This window comes from Tripterygium wilfordii, chromosome 21 (assembly GCF_013401445.1).
Source record: "Tripterygium wilfordii isolate XIE 37 chromosome 21, ASM1340144v1, whole genome shotgun sequence".
NCBI lineage: Eukaryota > Viridiplantae > Streptophyta > Magnoliopsida > Celastrales > Celastraceae > Tripterygium > Tripterygium wilfordii.
In genome coordinates, this window is record NC_052252.1 from 4,515,091 (window position 1) to 4,534,728 (window position 19,638).

At 37.5% G+C, this 19,638-nt stretch overlaps 3 protein-coding genes across 4 annotated transcripts; 2 read left to right on the forward strand and 1 right to left on the reverse strand.

Moving 5' to 3' along the window:
• Window positions 1-477: 477 nt before the first annotated feature.
• Window positions 478-2,905, reverse strand: LOC119990232. The gene has a single exon (XM_038836126.1). It carries the CDS (start codon window positions 2,800-2,802, stop codon window positions 664-666), a length of 2,139 nt encoding a protein of 712 aa, XP_038692054.1. The 5' UTR covers window positions 2,803-2,905; the 3' UTR covers window positions 478-663.
• Window positions 2,906-4,028: 1,123 nt separating this feature from the next.
• LOC119987755 (probable serine/threonine-protein kinase PBL23) lies at window positions 4,029-6,720 on the forward strand. The gene is made up of 5 exons (XM_038832675.1): window positions 4,029-4,152; window positions 4,948-5,129; window positions 5,439-5,628; window positions 5,818-6,209; window positions 6,436-6,720. Exons 1-5 carry the CDS (start codon window positions 4,029-4,031, stop codon window positions 6,718-6,720), a joined length of 1,173 nt encoding a protein of 390 aa, XP_038688603.1.
• A 1,574-nt stretch (window positions 6,721-8,294) lies between these two features.
• Window positions 8,295-18,658, forward strand: LOC119988972 (DNA polymerase I B, chloroplastic/mitochondrial). Of its 2 annotated transcripts, none has more exons than XM_038834241.1 (12): window positions 8,295-8,669; window positions 9,653-10,754; window positions 11,052-11,243; window positions 11,848-12,608; window positions 13,533-13,971; window positions 15,049-15,144; window positions 15,713-15,805; window positions 15,874-16,068; window positions 16,775-16,867; window positions 16,960-17,172; window positions 17,284-17,373; window positions 18,014-18,658. In XM_038834241.1, exons 1-12 carry the CDS (start codon window positions 8,539-8,541, stop codon window positions 18,173-18,175), a joined length of 3,567 nt encoding a protein of 1,188 aa, XP_038690169.1. In that variant the 5' UTR covers window positions 8,295-8,538; the 3' UTR covers window positions 18,176-18,658. The 2 variants fall into 2 exon arrangements, with proteins under 2 accessions (XP_038690169.1, XP_038690170.1); XM_038834242.1 differs by having other exon boundaries at window positions 8,295-8,604.
• Window positions 18,659-19,638: the final 980 nt, after the last annotated feature.

A 19,638-nucleotide genomic window follows, 5' to 3' on the forward strand; every position in this document is an offset into this window, starting at 1 on the left:
TGTATACACTTCAAACAAGTAGACTCATGTTTAGCTGTCTATAACTTTATTTTGGATGATATTTGAGCCAAGTTATATGGAGTTAACTTCAAACCCCATATAACATTTGTTCTCAATATGTCTCTAACATTTGTTCTCACTAATATATTTCATCTTTTCTTTCAAAATAAATAAATAAAGAGGTAAATTTTTAATAATTTAATTGCCTCAAAAAATATTAAAACATTTCTTTTATTTACATTTTTTATTCAATGGTTGGTATAAGTAGACATATCCAGAAAATTGACCAATATCCTTCTTCTTTTTAAACACTACAATCCTCGGTTATTATCTTTCTGGCATGTGTGGTTTGTTGGGAAATGAGGGTGAGATGGATCTCATAGCTATATAGCATATGAGTTGGAGTCAGAAGATACGACATGAAACAACAGAGATAAACACGACCTGAAACAACAGAGATGCCATTTCATAGAAGATACGACATGAAATCCACTATACAGTTTGCTATATCCATAGTTACTCAAAGTTCTACTAGGAGAAAAAATTGAAGAAATAAACCTGCGTGTGTAACGTTGAAATCCAATCGAACAAAAACAGAATCAAGGATCCATCAGATAATTGTTGTTTAATGGATCCCTTTTTTCTGTATAAGCAAAAGTCATGTCAAGGGTGAGAGCAGCTATGTCTTGCCAACATTGCTGGTTTTAGGCGAGACATGATTCTCTGCAGCCTCTCAACACGAAGTTCAAGCTCTAAACACTTCGGATCGGATTGGAAGGTCCAGTCACCTCCATCATTTTTAGATGAAAGGCTTCGAGACTCACCTCCTGTCCGTGCACCGTCTCTGTCCTGACCAATGTCAAGGCCAACTCGGTCGCCACTGGACTTGAACTCTTCTGGAAAAGTCAATTCCTCTTCTCTGATAGGAATACTCTCTTCCATTGCAATAGGTTTTGGAGGAAACCCAGGAGGAAAAGGAGAATTGTTGAGATCCTTCAGTTTCCTCATTTTCTCTTGATTACTAGCTTCCATTGCATTATGTTTTGGAGGAAAACCAGGAGGAAAAGGAGAGTTATTTAATTCCTTCTGCATTGCCAAACTGTCGGACAATTCCTGACCATTTTCAAGATCGTCTTGCTTGGAACTGAGCTTGAAAGTTTCACTAAGAGTTCGCACATCTTCCAAACTATTCACTGATTCATCAGAGTTTTCTTGCTCGGAACTGAGCTTGAAAATTTCATCAAGGGTCCACAGATCTTCCAAACTATTCACTGATTCATCAGAGTTTTCTTGAGGGAAAGCAATAGCAACCTTCATTCTTTTCAAACTCCCCTCAGATACATTACATTCCTTTGTTCTTTTCAAACCCTTTGAGGATCTCTTCACCTGAACGTCATTGGAATTACTGGTATGACGACCTTTCGAACGATTCATTGATCGCTCCCACCACTTCAAGTAACGAACAGTGACACTTCCCTGAAAAGAACCAGGTGGAATGTACATTTTCAGCTCGTTAAACGGTCTGCCACCAGCATTCTGAGTAACTGGAGGATATCCTGGAATATCTTGGTCGAATCCAAACTGCATTGCAACGCGATTAGGGTAGTACCATTCCACACAGTTAAGTCCAATAAGCTCAGACACCATCAAGCATTTAGCAAATGATTCCAACTCTTCATCCAAACATAAACCAACTGATAACCACAGTCCGTTTTCTCCATACAACTTGGCGAAACAGGAATCCCAATTCTCCACAAACTTGGAATACGGACGCCAATCGAAAGCTTCTCTAGCTGAGTCTAAAACCAGCCTCACATTCTCAACTTTGAACTTCAAGTTCTGCCACCGAGCCAGCCTCGACTCTCCATCTTTTATCGCATTCGGATTTCGAGGCTGCAATTGCAAAAATCTCTCCCAAGCCCATATCTGAACTAATTGAAAAGATGCACGCAGGGTTACTGCATCTGCATAATCCACATTCTCACTATTCCCCATGGCAGAAGCATTGATTCCGTGTTTCAATATACCCAAATCTCTATAAAGAGCAGCTAGAACAGCCGGTGCAAGCGCGATTTTAGTTCCTCTAGCTAGACGAATAGCGATAGGGAATACAATACTACTGATTACATCAAAAGTTGTAGGGAAAACAAACCTTGACAGCCAAAAAGCCAGAAATGCTTCATGTTCAAATTCAATCCCACCATCTTCCATGAACTTGTTCATCCATGAACTTTGACAGGCTTTCTTAGATTTTGTCCTGAGAATGCCTTTTCTTGCATTTTCTAGCTTCTCTTCAATTTCCTCCAATTCTCTGCTTTCAAGAGAAGAATTCACAGGGGAGCCCAACATAGAGTAGCCCCATGAAACCGTAACATCCTCTAACGTGATCGTCGCTTCCCCCCATGGAAATATGAAGGTTTTGGTCTCATTAGACCACTTCTCCACCAACCCAAAAATCAAAAGATCGTTCCTTTTTATTTCTAGTGTGGAATTCATGATTGGTTCATGAATACCAGCTTTTTTCCAAGTTGAAAGATGCAAAGAAGCCATTTTTTGAACCCAATTTTTCCATCCAACTTGTGGATTTCTCCACCCAACAAACTTAACCCGGAAAGGCCAGGTCTTTGGATCGGTTGGGGTGTGCAAAGACGAAAGAGAGTCCAATGGGAGCTCAAAGACAGGTTCTTTAATGGAGTTGAAGGTGGGTTTTAGAAAATGGGCTTTTCTCCAAATCGGACTTCCCTCACCTGTGCTCATGATCCGTTCTCTTTCTTTAACAATCGACTCCACCGGTTCCTCCATTGACAAAGATCAAGCTTTGGCGCTCAAAACGAAATCTAATTTGGATAGAGAATGAAATAGAGAACTGTTTTAGATGGAAGGAAATCAGGAATTGGTGAGTGAGAAGAAGACTGAGGCAGTGACAGATTGTTGAAAGTCTCCACAAAAGGTCATTTATTGAATTGGTATTTGAAACGGCGCACGCTGTCAATTTTCCCCTATAAATTGACGGCGCATGCATGCATGTGAATATCGATAGAGGAAACTTCTCGCGGACTCCATCGCAAGTAATGGCTGGAGAGGCGCAAAGCTCGCGGGTTTAAATTTTAAAATGAAAAGACAAATAGCCATGTTTATAATTAATAAACATCTTTACTAAAATCTCAAATTAATTCAATGAACCTCAATTAAGATAAATCAAAAGCTTAATTCATTGGTAACGTGGAATCCATCCCGCTTTCCACCATACAACTGACTGGTAAACCTCGGGTTACGTGGAAGACCATGTAATCCCTTGGATTAGTTGAAACTTGGGTCAAAGCTCAATGCGGGAAGATAACTTCATTGTCAAATGGACCTTTACTTCCTTTGCAAGATTTCAAATGTCATTCACAATGTGGCACTATAGTAAACTTCATTGACTAATTAGTACGATGTCGATGAGTTGTTCTTGGATTTTTATACGTGTTTATAGATTGCTGAAAGTCGAATCGAGTCACCCTATCAAATTTCACGTAATTCCGAGCTCGTGAATTTTTGATCCTACTAGACGGTATTCTTGTAATAAACATGGGAGTAGTCCTACATCATGATGTCTAGAGAACCCTCCTTGGCATAGTAAGTGGGAAATTGTGCTTATTCTTGAAACTTTGAAGAAAAATCACATTCTGAAAATCTCAGTTTGCTTGCTAAAAATGGGAGAGGTCGTTAAACAAAGATGACCACCTGCTTGTTCCTATAATTAGCAAACTTGACTAAGTCTATTGCCTATCCAGAATTAGTGTCTTTGGAGAAAGATGAAGAAAAAACACAATGAGGAAAAATTATGGCATCTCCTGAGCGAAAAAGAAACATCTTGGTTTCTTTCAAAAGGCTAAGATTTTTCAGTAGCTCGACGAGATCCATCTCTTCTGACATCGAATTTGAATCAGTTATCTTGTTTTCGGGATCAAAACACTTGGTGGCGCGGTTAAGTGAAGTCTGATTGATGGTTGTTAAGCCTGGGATGTGCAGAGGGAGAGAGCATGATGAGCTGCTTCCCATGTTGCATATCACAGGAAAGACAGAGTAGGAAATCATTGAAGAAAAGCATCAAGGAATACCATGACACCAAGACTTTAGCCTCATTTGCCAACATCTCCTTTAAAACAGGTAAGTTTTTTTCTGTTCATGCTCTCTTTCAAATTTTCAATGATTAACCATTTTCTTTTTCATTTCTATTAACATTAGTATGCAATATCAATGGTTTCTCTTACATTCATTTACTTCATTTTACCGAATGGGTGGTTGTATATTTTGTATTTGGAGATCTTCTACTACCATGATATCCATTTTCTTGAAAGTGAAGAAATTTGTGACGCAGTCAAAATTGAATACCAAAGCTAAGCTTATGTTCAAGCCTAAAAAACACGAAAATGGAATCATCAGAGAAAGAAGCAATCTCAAATATTTTTATAAAATCGTAGAATTAATGATTTCTTAGGAGATTACAACCCTAAATAAATTGAAAATTGAATATTTTGCAGACAAGGAGACTAAAAAAAAGAAAATTACAAAAATTACCAAAAGGTCAAAAAATAGTAAAATGCAAATTCAAAGGCCTAAAGAGTGTAATTTGATCAAAATAGTGTGGGGCTAGTGACAAATCACTAGTCTTCACGACCACGTTGAACGAGTCACCCTACTAAATTTCATGTAATTCCGAGCTCGTTACTTTTCGATCTTACTAGAATGTATTCTTGTAATGAACAGAGAGTAGTAGTACTACATCAATCTGACCATATATTCCACCACTCAAACCAATATTCTTCATGAGCATGTTTATCTTATCTGATAATTATCACCAAGATTTTTCATGATCGTTCGGTTATTTTTGTTGAGCACTTTTCTCATTGATGAAGATCTTCGCATTACTCTCGAATTCAACATGCATGTTTTAATCTGTAGATAGCAGCAGACGAAAGTACATAGCCAATGAAATAAAAAAGCTTGGAAAAGGCAATATATCTGCTCATATTTTCACATTCCGAGAGCTATGCGTTTCAACTAATAACTTCAACCATGACAATCTGCTTGGTGAAGGTGGTTTTGGGAGGGTCTACAAAGGGCAGCTTGAAGTCACAAATCAAGTACTACTATTATATTTTCTCTCTCTATCTCTATATTTTTTTGTTTGGTAACCGAGAATTGCCAACCCACATGGTCACCGAAAAGTTGAGTTAGCTCTAAACTTAGACCGCCAACCCAATCCGTTCCACGCTGGCGAAAGGTAAAACGGGACGAAACCCGTGAGGAGAGAACGATGCCGAAGCCCACAGGGCATTTGGACCATGCAAGAAAATAACACTCTCTATATTTTGCTAAGAAGTAGAATGCATAACACTTATCAGAAATGGTTGTGGAAAATTAACTTTCATTCATCATCCCTCCTTACTCAGGTTATTGCAGTTAAACAGCTAGACAGAAATGGATTTCAAGGAAACAGAGAATTTCTTGTGGAAGTTATGATGTTAAGTCTTCTTCACCACCCTAACCTTGTCAACTTGGTTGGATATTGCGCGGATGGTGATCAGAGGATATTAGCATACGAGTACATGGCCAACGGCTCACTCGAGGATCATCTTCTCGGTAAATTATTTCATTTTTTTTACTTGCTGCGATTCCAAAATGATAAAGATCCCAGCAACTGAGCTGGATGCACGTGATCATGGTGAATTCGTGGGCTCCATATGTTTCACATGATGCATACAACTCAACAGCTGGGATACCACTTTTGGGATCTCTTTTAATTTGATGAGTTCCATTTTCTTCATTCAGATTTAGCTCCAGGGAGAAAGCCTTTGGATTGGAATACAAGGATGAAAATTGCTTCAGGTGCAGCAAAAGGGCTGGAATACTTGCATGAAACAGCCAACCCGCCAGTTATATACCGCGACTTCAAAGCATCAAACATACTATTAGATGAGGAATTCAATCCAAAACTCTCCGATTTCGGTCTTGCAAAGCTTGGTCCTACTGGTGATAAGACTTATGTCTCCACCAGGGTGATGGGAACTTATGGCTATTGCTCTCCTGAATACGCATTGACAGGTCAATTGACAACAAAATCCGATGTCTACAGCTTTGGAGTCGTGTTCTTAGAGTTAATCACAGGACGAAGAGTCGTCGACAATTCAAGACCAACAGAAGAGCATAATCTAGTTCTTTGGGTACGTAGTTTAAGCATCCCAGTTCCTATCAACACAATCAACAGGTTTAGCTTCGCATTATTTTTCCCTTCCAATATTTTTCTATTGGAACTTCCCTTATTCCTTTTATCGAGCATAATGACGCGAATCGAGCTTCAATGAGTTCTAATATGCAACGTCAAGCAGTTCCACTTTCTCAGTTACTAACACTAGACCTTAAAACTGATTTTTCTGTGTTTATATACAGGCACAACCTCTGTTTAAAGACAGGAGAAAGTTTGCGTTAATGGCGGATCCGTTGCTAGAAGGGAAGTACCCCATGAAGAGTCTGTACCAAGCACTTGCAGTAGCAGCAATGTGCCTGCAAGAGGAAGCTAGTACAAGGCCATTGATGAGTGATGTAGTAACAGCTCTAGAGTTCTTAGCAGGAAACAAGAGTCTTGATGAAGTTGATGATGGGTTGGAAGATACAATGGAAACAACTGAGACAAATAGTGTGGGAGATATTGAAAGCCATAGTGCAGATGATTGATGATTTTTGGCTCAATTTCACATTTTGAAAAGTATATATATTGTGTTTGTAGATGCAAAAACAATTAACTTTTCATGTGACATGAAGAGAAAGGCTAAAGAGTGACAAATACGACAAGCGTGCAAAGTATATATTATTTAATCATGGAAATTTTAGGTAGGGTGTGGATTCGGGGACTCTACAATTTTACAATAATTAGTGTGTAAAATTTGTATACGATGTCAAATCATTTTTTAATGAAGTAAAAAAAAATAGATGTGAGGAGAGAGAATAACGTGACATTATCGGGTAAAAGTAAAAAATAAGTGATGTGATCTTTTATTTTACCGTTAGATTGAGAATTTTAGACTTTACAATTATTGAGGAATTGTAGAGTCCCAAGTCCGTAAATGTACCTAATCAGAATCAAAAAATCATCACCATAAAAAAGTTAACTAGAAAAGCATGAGACATTATTAAAACATTATAAAGTTGATGATTCCCTAGAGCAACTTGCTAATGGAAGCTAGGTTGGGAAATCAACAACACCCACCGTTATGTTCGCTGCTGTTAGGATGCTCAAACATGGGGAGCTGAGTGGGTTTAGTTGTCAAGTTCCCTTTTCCCTTTACACTCGAGAACCAATCTCCATGTCAGGTGCACCTTTCACTCAACACCGTCTGATCACTAAGGCCAACTTTCGTTCCTGCTCGACGGGTGGATTTAACAGTCAAAATCTCTTCTCCCTTTATACTCGAGGGCCAATCTTCGGCCTGAGGAAACCGTTACACACCTCCTTATCCTTTTGGGAGGCCTATGCCCATACAAATTGTGTACCTGAGATTGTCTCCCGAGTTATTCATAGATTCAACACATAAGTCTTATGTATTGATTTTGTGCTTAGTGCTCTTCGTATTGAGGAGTTACAATTCATCCATTACAAAAACAAAACAAATTGCATCAATAGGCTTACACACATACAATCATGAACTATAAACATAAACATCAATAGCCGTGTTTTTATTATTAAATATTTTGGAAGTATGAAAATACATATTTTCTCACATACGAACGCTTGTAAAGTATAAACTCTACAATACGAACTTATCATCTCAGCCGTTAATTCTAACCAATGATTGAGATTAAAGATGATTATGAGAAATTATACGTAAGAAAGTCTATATAAAGTTCTCCACTTCTCTGTCTTTATTTTCTTTTTGCTCCCTACATCTCATATTGGAAGAAATGAGAATAAACAAGTTCATAATTTGAAAGCCCTAAACACATGACAAAGGTAAAGCTCAAATTTGAAGGAATTAATGAAATTGAATACTATCAATTTGAGTTTGTAAAAAGTGTAATGGAAATCTTTTTTCACAAAAGGGAAAAATATAATTTTATTCTTAACTTTTAAACTATATATACATGGACATGGTTGACTTGTGCCTAAAATTGTTTTTATTTTTGGAACAATATAAAATTGCAGTAGGAAAAATAGGAAATACACATCAATTTTTCTTAATAAAAAAATTAAAATTAAAAAAGAAAAAAGAAAACATGAGTCATGAGCCATGAAATTCGCTGTTGACATCAGCAAGGTTTTCCCGTCTCTTACTCTCTTTCATGTTTCAAGGGTTTTAGCCTCTTCTCTCCCTCTCATGGCCATGCCCTGCTCTGTATCTCTTGCAGACCCAACAACAGTCCCAGTCTCAGTAAGACCGCAATAGTATTAGAATCCCCTCCAAGGCCGGGATATTTACTGGGTTGCCACCAGAAACCCACAAAACGGCTCCTTTTGTAAGCAACAGTAGGAACAAGCTGGGCAGGATTGTTGAACTGATGGCTACGGGGGTCTCCTCCACACATACTAGCCCCTTTAGACCGTTTTGCTCTCCTTATTCTCGGGTATACCGTTCTTGTTGTCCCTGCTCTGTCCCTTTGACTTCCCGTTCCACTAGAATCCTTCACAGGTTTTCTTTCATTCTGGCTTATGCTGTTTCTGCGTTCCTAATGTGTTTAAAATGGTTTTTTTGCTTTCTGGGTTTTTTTAGATTCTTTTGAGTGTGTTGTTAATATGTATTATCGTTTTAGTTTGAAATATTGAGTGTTTAGATGTTTCCATTGTTGTGCTTTTGTTATTTATAAAGCTTTTGTCATTTGGGTTATATAGATTATGTGAGACTTGTTTAGTTTTTGATGTTTCTGTTAGCATCTTTGTGAAACTATGTTCAGTGTTGTGTGGATGAAAGAATTCTTTTGTGTCTGGGAGACCTTCTGTTTAGATTTTTTTCCCGGCTCTTGATGGCCTTGTGGTTATATTCCATCATCTCATGATTATTGCTTAGTTTACCATTTTTAATAAATTTTGTTGTAGGTTTTTGGCTTCTGCAATGTGGAAGTTTTATGGTAGGTGAAGTCATACTTGATTTCTTTTTAAGAAATAATGGTGATTAGTTTAAATGTTGCTCACAATCCAGAAGTGAATGATAGCGGGAAACTGATTCCTTTATCTCAAATTTGCTTGCTAATGACTTGAAGAAAGAAGATTGAGAATATTCCCCATACATAATGGTTTATAATTGTGGACGAGTTTAGTTGGAATCGTAAGTCTGCGTAGAAATTGATCTACCTCTGTGTCATTAGTACATCATTATAAAGTTGTCAAGTTTAAAGGTTAAATCATCTATGTATCTATATGAGAAAAGGCCTATCAGAAAAAATCTGTATGAGAAAAGGCGACATGGTTCAGTTTAAGGGCTAAGTGGATTCAGTTAGGGAATAATGGATCTAGATAATTGTGATAACTCAAAGTCATTCGAAATATTTAGTTGATGTGCTAGATGTTTGTGACCACATTGCCCTTCTTTTCATATTTGTGTAGTTGTGTGTGATACTGAATTCTGAATAATCTATTCTACTGTGTTTAATATGTTTGCATTTGTGTAAATTGCAGGCATGAAGACCAAAAAACCTCCTATAATACCTTCTCCAATATTAATATGTATAATAGTTCCATTGGATTTCAACATTATTCTGGGAAGACATCTATTGATAAGAAAACATGCAACTGGAAACTTGAGATTGGTCCTTGTGCATCAAAAGCTAGTATGCTCCAACTCTACCTAGATCAGAATTGCTCTGGTCGAAAACATTTTACAAGGACGATTATTAATCAAGAGAGAATGGGTGTAAAAAGTGGAAAACTTCCCAGAAACTCTAGGAGAGCACCAGCAGTGGAGTTCATAAAAAATTATCCTTGTGGACGCAAGGTATTCAGCACTGCTACTCATGGTAGTGAATATTTGCATGGCAGTGCAGTTTCATGGACAAAAGAAAGAGAAAACTTGGCGAAACAGAAAAAGGAACAGACTTTCGTAGGTGAGATGAAATTTCAACACGATGGCAATCAGCATGCTTACCCCTCGAAAGTCAAATGCACCCTCAAAACTGAACCATTTTACCAAAGTCAGCTTACTGAGAAACAAGCATGTTCTGAAATTGTTGGGAGGCAGCACAGTGCTATTAAGAATTATGCTGCACCTGTACAAATACAGCCTAGCCAAGGGGCAGAATATTTGGAAAATATTGGATGGCATGTCAATACTAAGAATTATGATGCATCTGCTTTATCTGGTACTGAATCAAAGGGGACGGCTACAGGCCGTAGACCTTTATATAATGTGAATGATCAGTGTGCTGATGGTCCATGTAAAACAGATATGCCATTTATCAATGGGCAGGGAGAAGGTGCCCGCGCTCGTGGTTCATTTAGGGCGGAGTCCATTGTAAAAGGGGAAAAATTTGAACAGATCGGAGATGAAGTTGCTGATTTAAAGAAATGTCAATTGGATGGTGAACAAACCACTAATGTTACTGATAATCACATAAAGTCCTCTGATAAAGATGAAGCGTCTGTGATCCAGGCAGATCTTCAGAAGAGGCTTACTAGCATTTATCGTGACATACTTGTTGTTGATAATATCTCTAAAGCAAAGGAAGTTGTTGGTATGCTTACAAGTCGGTATAGACATCTTGTCCATGCATGTGATACGGAGGTATACACTTTAGTAACTCTCTCTCTCATGGAATTGCAGTTGCATTTTTAAGATAAAAAATTTAATGAGGGTATGAGACTGTCCTCTATCCAATGAAAATCAACATTGCATCAGCATAATCATATCCATTCTCCAGTTCCAATTTTGTGCGACAACATATTGATACCTGGGGCTGGGAGGCTCTCTTGGGCCCTGAATTGGGGTTCCTAAGTTAAAACATTAAGATTGCATTAGATGTGGTTATGTGTAGTACCTACTCCATATTTTCTCATTGGTAGCGCCTACAAATTGTTTTAGGTGGCGAAGATTGATGTCAAACAAGAAACACCAGTTGATCATGGAGAGGTGACATGCTTCAGCATTTATTCTGGGCCAGAAGCAGATTTTGGAAACGGGAAATCTTGTGTCTGGGTTGATGTTCTCGATGGTGGTGGAAGGGCCCTTTTCCTTGAGTTTGCTCCATTTTTTGAAGATCCATCCATCAAGAAGGTGAATTTTTCTTCTACTTTTCCTCATCCTACCTCAAGCACATATCTTCTTTTCTAGAGAAAATTATAAGGTGATGTAGGCAATACATATACCATGTTCCTTGCAAACAGAACCCTCCAGATGTATCAGATTCACACTTTCATCCACTTCTGCTTGATTGTTCCACTTTCCCTGGTCAGTGCCAGATTAGCAACTATTTTTTTTTTCCAGGGGTCCTCATTGTTAGATGAAGCTTTCTATTAGCACAGAAATTATGACTTCTACTAACAGTCTTGGGGAATTTCATATGGCATTGACCTTGCTAGTTATATGATTTTATTGCATTATCTGGTTAACGTCTCATAGGATACATTTCTCTATCTATATATTATACTGATAAGTATCTTTTAAAATTCAACCTTAGCTTGTAATAGTAAGATCATTATTTTACGATTATGTTGAACGCGTGGGGTAACTTTCTTTTTTACTCTATGTATAGTGCTACTGCAGGTTTAACATTCTCTTGTTTAATTGGTCCTTTAGTCTACTTGCTATCTCCCTCATATGTGCTATACATAGCTTTTTCAAAATTTGAAGGAGACAAGATTGCCCATCTTTTCTGCAGGTTTGGCACAATTATAGCTTTGATAACCATGTTATTGAGAACTATGGCCTGAAGCTTTCTGGTTTTCATGCCGACACAATGCACATGGCACGTTTATGGGATTCGTCTAGACGAACAGAAGGTGGGTATTCTCTAGAGGCACTCACTGGTGACAAAAGGGTCATGTCTTCAGCTGGTGACAAAAAGACTAGTAGGTTTGCGGCTGGGAACCAAAGGACTGTCTCTGAGGCTAATAGTCAAAATATTATGCCTGAGGCTGGATCATTTCATGAAGATTTGCTAGGCAAAATATCAATGAAAACCATTTTTGGCCGGAGAAAGATCAAAAAGGATGGTTCAGAAGGTAAAATGATAACCATTGCTTCTGTTGAAGAGCTGCAAAGAGAAGAACGGGAACTTTGGATATGTTATTCTGCCTTGGATGCAAAAAGCACGCTAAAGCTATATGAGAGCTTGAAAGCAAAACTATTAAATATGTGCTGGAAACTTGATGGGGAACCAGTTCGTGGAAAAAATATGTTTGACTTTTATCTTGAATATTGGCAACCATTTGGTGGGCTCTTAGTTGAAATGGAAACTGCGGGAATGCTGGTTGATCGCGCATATCTTGCTCATATTGAGAAAGTGGCCAAAACAGAGCAAGAGGTTGCTGTTAGTAGATTTCGCGAATGGGCTTCAAGGTATTGCCCTGATGCTAAGTATATGAATGTGGGAAGTGATGCACAATTGCGCCAGTTACTTTTTGGTGGCAGAAAAAACAGGTACTTTTCTCTTTCAAGTGCATTCATTCTTGATGAACATTATTTTGTGCGAAGCATCCAAATGTGTCAAGTTGAAAATATGCAGACTTTATTCATCAAGGATTACGCATATTTAGGAGTCTTGTGGTTTCTAGGCCTTTTGAGAAAAGCAAAAAAAGTAAAGGTAATCTAGATATCTGTGTTCAAGCTATCACCTTTCTGAAAATTGATCTATCAAATTCCTCAGTTTTGTTGACTTGACCATCCGAAATTAGCAAATAATTCTCGACCAATTGGATTGGTGGGTTATTGTTGTAAACTAGCTATGGGCACTCGAATCAATGTTGTCTCTGGAATTTTGTGATGCAATCGTTTATGTACCCTTTTACGGCCAATATAAAGTTTGCTTTGTCTTAGAAAGCTATACCATTTTAGTTATTAGTATGAGTGAAAATCTACATTTTCCTCACTTATTACAGATATGCTTGCTCATTTACAGTCAAAATTCTAATTTTATTACAGTTTTCATGGCGGACAAAATTGTTAAGGCACCTTTTGTCTGACATTAGCATTTGTGAGGTAGACAATTTTATTTTCAGTTGTCATTAGATATTCTTCTTAACAGTGTAAATTGTTCTAAACTTCTAATGTAGTTCTTTTAAGTTCTGGATGAGGAAGAAATGTTCCCATGTTTCATTAGGTAATTTCACTATAATATACTGCCATACTGGCAGTCTATATACCATAGAACCAAGAAAAAAAAAGTGGAAGAAGGGGTGGGGTGAGTGGGAAGATGAAGAGAGAAATGTATGTCACTCATAATGGTAGGGAATCTTCCCCAAATCTGCTTCTTGGCATGGCATCCTGGTGAATAATTTTAGTATAGAACTATTAACAGAAATCTAGTGGACTATGCATATATTTATGCTGACCCTTTTGTATCAGTATTACCGACGATGTACTTCCAGTGGTGAAAGAATTCAAGGTTCCCAATGTTGATAAAGTAGTTGAAGAAGGCAAGAAAGCTCCTAAAAAGTACCAAACTATTAAGCTGCGAAGAATTGTGAGCGAGCTACCAACTGATATTTACACACCCAGTGGCTGGCCCTCAGTCAGTGGAGTTGCTTTAAAGACATTAGCTGGGAAGCTTACAGCTGAAGGTGATTTTATGGATGACAATTTGCTGTTAGAAGATGAAATAATTGAAACCTTGGAAGGTGAGGAGTCATGTGGCTCTACTGATGTAAATGAAAACGATGATGGAACAGTTTTCAAAGCATTCGAATGTGAAAATGAGACGAGGGAGGCTTGCCTTGCAATTGCTTCCTTATGTGAAATTTGTTCCATTGACTCGTTGATATCCAACTTCATCCTTCCTTTGCAGGTAAATTTTACTGTCATATTTTATTGTTTATGTATTATAGTAGTTACCAATCATATCCGCATGTGAATCTTCTTGGTGTGTTTGTGTCTGATCGATTATGTGCTTGTGCTGTTGTGGCTTTTTTTCCCGGTAAGGACTGCTGTGGTTATCTTGCTGCATTCAGGGATAGTTGGGACTTTGAGTCCATATATTCTGCTTCATGATTGCATCAAACGATCTATATACTACTATTAGTGCTCAAGCATTTAGAGCTCATTCGTAGTGCCATGTGGCACAAAAATACAGAAATAGTAAAAAAAGAAAAAGTAAGTCAGAATAAAAAATTAATATTAATTGGATTAAGACTTTATTACTCATTATACAACTCTGTACAAGTTAATTGACGGATTCCTATTTTAATAAAGCATGTTTTGTAGAATAACAATATCACACATTTCATTGAATAAAAATCAATTTTATTTGTTAATAAATATCTATTAAAATAAAATACAAACTTTACAGGAGTATGGGTTGACCATTATGTTCATATTTTTGTGTATGATAAGTGTTCTATAGTTTATGTATGCTTTGATGGTTAGCTATTTTATAAATTTTTTTACTGTTAATTTTAAGTTTTTAAACTTGAAAGTTGGACAAACTGTGTTTTTGCCAATGGCTGGTTCCATGGTGTGATAGATTCTGTTCCATCACAATCTGTCATGCTAGGGCACATGGATTGAATGTCTAGAAGTACCTATCTTTGCTGCAAATGGATGCTATCCGTGTGATTTCCTGAGACATTGAAACTGATTAGAATCTCAAAAGTGAAATTCAAGTCTTTGACGCTGACCTCTCTTTTATTTGCCTTTAAATACTGCCGCTATAAGCCTATGATCGGGTGAGAAAAATCTGAGATGTAATGTCAAGATCTTCTTTTTGATTTATTGATGATATATGTGAGTTCCCTAAAAATGAGGTTCAGAATAATTTACTGGAAGTGCTTTATCATGAGTCATGACAATCTCTCTTTACTTTAGCTAGTTTTCACCTGTTAATTGGTTGGTAGGTTCTTATGATAATCTTGTTCCTCTTATACAGGGAAGTAATGTTTCAGGCGAGAGTGGGCGTGTTCATTGTTCTCTAAATATCAACACAGAAACAGGGCGCTTATCGGCTCGGAGGCCTAATTTGCAGGTTTATAATTGTTTTGCAACATTCTTATCATGATTTTTATTTTCAAATACTGTTGTCTCAATGTTTTATGAAATAATAGTTCTTTCAACTGTACCATTCCCCTCATCCCCCCCACCCCCACAAAAAATGGGGTGAAAACACTTAAAAACAATAGTAAAAGAGGGAGCAATTCTTCTCGAGTTCAATCTCTCTCTGTTATTTCCATGTAATGAAATGGTACTTTGAAGGTCATGTACAAATGTTGGCTTCTTAGACAAAGTGAAACTTCCTAAAACCCATTATTGTCTAGGGACCTCATTGTGATAGCCAGAAATTTTCTTGTGCCAGCTTCACTTACTCCATGTTTACTGAGAACAATTATTTTTCTTTTTAGACTTTCCTATTTCCTTGCTGTTGCCTGTTGGTGTAAATTAAATTTTGTTAGATTGTAATTGACTTATTTCTCAACAGTTATTTGTTTGATATGTGATGACATTTTTTAAGACAACAAGACATAGAGTGGGGCTGATTGTTTTCTCTTCCTTTCTGAAAGTGTCAAGTTTTAATCTTCTTGCTGTCCTTAAACCAGAATCAACCTGCTCTGGAGAAGGATCGGTATAAAATTCGTCAAGCATTCATAGCTGCACCTGGAAATTCACTCATTGTTGCTGATTATGGACAAGTAGGTAACTTTATACTTACTCCATCAGATTTTTTTATGTTGTCCATTGAGATTTTTTTATATCACAGCTGGAACTTAGGATTCTCGCCCATCTGGCTAACTGTAAGAGCATGCTGCTCGCATTTGAAGCTGGAGGGGATTTCCACTCAAGGACGGCAATGAATATGTATTCAAATATCCGTGAAGCTGTGGAGAAAAGGGAAGTTCTTCTTGAGTGGTATCCACAACCTGGTGAAGACAGACCCCCAGTTCCATTGTTAAAGGTAAAATTGCAAAACTTGCGAGATTAGTAGAATCTGTTTTAGTCTAGCTTAAAGTAGTAATCTGTGATTGTAATTTACTTATCTCTTAGCATTTAGTTTATTCGTATTCCTCATCTTTTCCTGGTAGACATTTATGGGTCACCTATTTAATCCTTTGAATACACTTTCCAAGCATCGCTCCCTAGGATCAGGCACTTCAATTATGCCACTGTGACAAATTTACTTTCATGCTCTTGCAATTGCAAATACTCGTTTTCTATTGTCTTACCTCAAAATCAGATAACTGTCACTCTGAAAGGCTTCCTTCCAACTGAATGAAATGCTCACTGCTATTGCTAAAGCTACTAAGTTCGGACTAACATTTCTCTAAAAAATAGTTCAGACTTAAATCTCATTTGTGCAGTTTAGAGTATGCAAAAGTAAACTTTGACTCTGACTTGACCTACTCGCCTGGACTCAACCACCTAATTAACTTGCCTATTTTGTTACAAGTATGTTTCTTTTGTTCTGTTTTTTTATGTTGAACTTGTTTATTTTGATATGCCCCAGACTTCTAACATTCGAATCAAGTCCAGGTAGATGGGATGAAGATGTGATAGTTTTGATTGTGGGAGCTACCTTGCTATACAAAAATAAATACTATTGCAACTGTTCAACATGTTATATTGACTTTATTCCCACCGGGTTTGCATTCTCTCTTTTCCAGGATGCCTTTGCTTCTGAAAGAAGAAAAGCTAAAATGCTCAACTTTTCTATTGCATATGGAAAAACTCCAGTTGGCCTGTCCCGGGATTGGAAGGTACCCCTACAGTTTTGAGCCCCAAGTAAAATTGATTCTCGTTAATTTAGGTTGAATATATTAGTAGATAGTGCTTGCTATCTATTTTTCAGGTGTCTGTGAATGAAGCAAAAAAAACTGTTGCTCTCTGGTATGGAGAAAGACAAGAAGTGCTTGAATGGCAAGAGGCTCGTAAAAAAGAAGCCCTTGAAGATAGACGTGTTCACACTTTGTTAGGCAGGGCTCGCAACTTCCCATCGGTTAGTCGCGGAAATCGTTCTCTAAGGGGTCATATTGAACGTGCTGCAATTAATGCCCCAGTGCAGGTTGGTTGATTTTTTGTTTCTTAAACCTTTCTCTCTCTCTCTCTCTCTCTCTGTTTGTATATATATATATACACACCCCTATATAGATTCGGACTCAAGTTATTGCTTCAGGGTAGTGCTGCTGATGTTGCCATGTGTGCAATGTTAGAAATATCGAAGAATATACGTCTAAAGGAGCTCGGGTGGAGGCTGCTTTTACAGGTTAATTTAAAGTTCTTTTTAATCTATCTTCCCCCAAGTCATTTTTGTTCCTCTTATTTTCTGTCTCAGCTTCCTGTGACCATTACTAAATATCGCGTTACAAGTTTTATTCACTCGTGTCTACACACCGGAGTTGTTCTTAGTGGAGCTGTTAGTGTCATTGCTATTTTTATGTATTTGCGAGCACAAATAATCTATCATCACTCATGCTGTTTGGCTTTGTAAACCTTTGGCTGAATTACTTCGGCTTCTGTCCTTGTATGGTGCTTTTGAAGTTTCATTGCTCATCTTTGTTTGTCATATTCACAGAGCTTATGTTTTGCTCTATTATCTATTGCACATTGTGCAGCCAAACAAATGGAATGGACTTGAATTATGTTACTGTTCAATGTAACTTCATAACTACTAGTTGTCCCCAAAAACAGTCTTGTTTCATCAAGATCCAGCTGTACTGCTCGTGCCTTTTTATGGTTCATTATTCTTTTTGCCACTGTTTGTATGCGAGCTATTTGAGTAAAACAAGAATGACCCTGTCCTTGTCCTCTATCCCTCTGGAAGAAAGTAATGGACTTCAACTAGTGCGAGTGCCAAAGCGACTTTCTAAAATATTGTCGAAACTAACACATTCTTTTGAAAGCAGGTTCATGATGAAGTGATTTTGGAAGGGCCAACCGAGACAGCTGAAGTTGCCAAGGAAATAGTTGTCGAGTGCATGTCCAAGCCCTTTAATGGCAAGAATATCCTCAGAGTGGGCCTGTCAGTGGATGCTAAATGTGCTCAAAACTGGTATGCCGCAAAATAGACGGTGAGCCTGACTGGGCAACGGTTTTCAGTGCCAAGTCTTTTGTCATGGACGGTTGATTACCAGCACCATCTGCATTTAGTCATTTACAGCGTTGAGTGATCGCTTCCAGTAACAAAAAGATTTTTCTACAACGGTCACATATGGCTGGGTGTTGTGCGGTTTTCTTGGACCTCATAAGTAGTGAGTTACTGCTTCTTCGAAGCAAATGGACGTAGAGGGGGGTAACATGTTGCTTCCACAGCATTTTGTTTCTAGTATCTTGAAGAAGGGAATGCGAGATCTGTGCCCTGTATATTCGGAATAACCCGAGTCTAATATCTAATATCTATGCTCATTTGTGTACCATGTCCAGTGTTATTTAGTTCTTCTGCTGTATCTTTTAAACAGGAAATGATTATTCATCTGCTGTTGTGGCTTTTGTTCAGTGATTATTCATCTGCTGTTGTGGGTTTTTAAAAAAATTCTTGGTGCAGTTTTCCACTTGAGATTCCTCAGTTTTGATGTCCTGTTGGTTGGTCGGAGTTTTCTCACTGCACATGGAGAGAAACCAATTTCTCTGGTTCAATTATTTTTGTAATTTAATATTTTCTGAATTTTGATATCATTAGAAAATTTTGCCATTATTTGATTGATGATGAACCTGCACATCTTAAGGGACCAAAACGTGGAATCCACACAATCTTTCAACAACTGCAATGTATATAATTGTTAGATTCAATCATTGTGTGTATTTTAACAACCCTAACAAAGTTGATCAAATTTGTATGCACACCACAATGGGGAGTTTTTCAATTTTTTTAAAAAATTTTCATCAATGTTTGAAGTAGTGTACATTCCAATTCCATTGGTTATACTGCATACCAATCACTTGTACATTCGGGTTCGATTGATCATACTACATATCGATCGTTGACAAAGTATGTTTTTGGGGTATCGGTATTTTCCAGTTCAATCGGTTTATACTGCATACCTTCGATCGGTTATATCACATACTAATCGCTTGACCAGTATAATTTTGATATCGATATTTAAAACAGTGCATTTCATATGATTTTCAATGTTGACCGGTTATTCTACATTCTTTCAATTGATTATATTGCATACCAATCGGCTAACCAATATGAGATATTTAACACACTACGTTCATATGATTATCCATGTGAGCCTCAATTTTCATATGCATAGAAGGGTCCCACTTTTCTAACTGGACTTCCACAACCCTAGCCCCTGCCAGACAATGGTTGTTATCAAATCGGTTACTGTACATTCTAAAATCACAAGCCCCACCATGACCCCCCATCTACTCAAAAATCTGGAAATGGCTCCCATGGAATATAGTGTATAGATTATAGTATGTCCAAAAATATGAAAGCTATTAAATTTTCAGAATTAAACACATTTCTTGTTTCTCTCATCTTCCTCACTCACCCCAAAAGTCTATAGATCTCCTTTCCCTATCC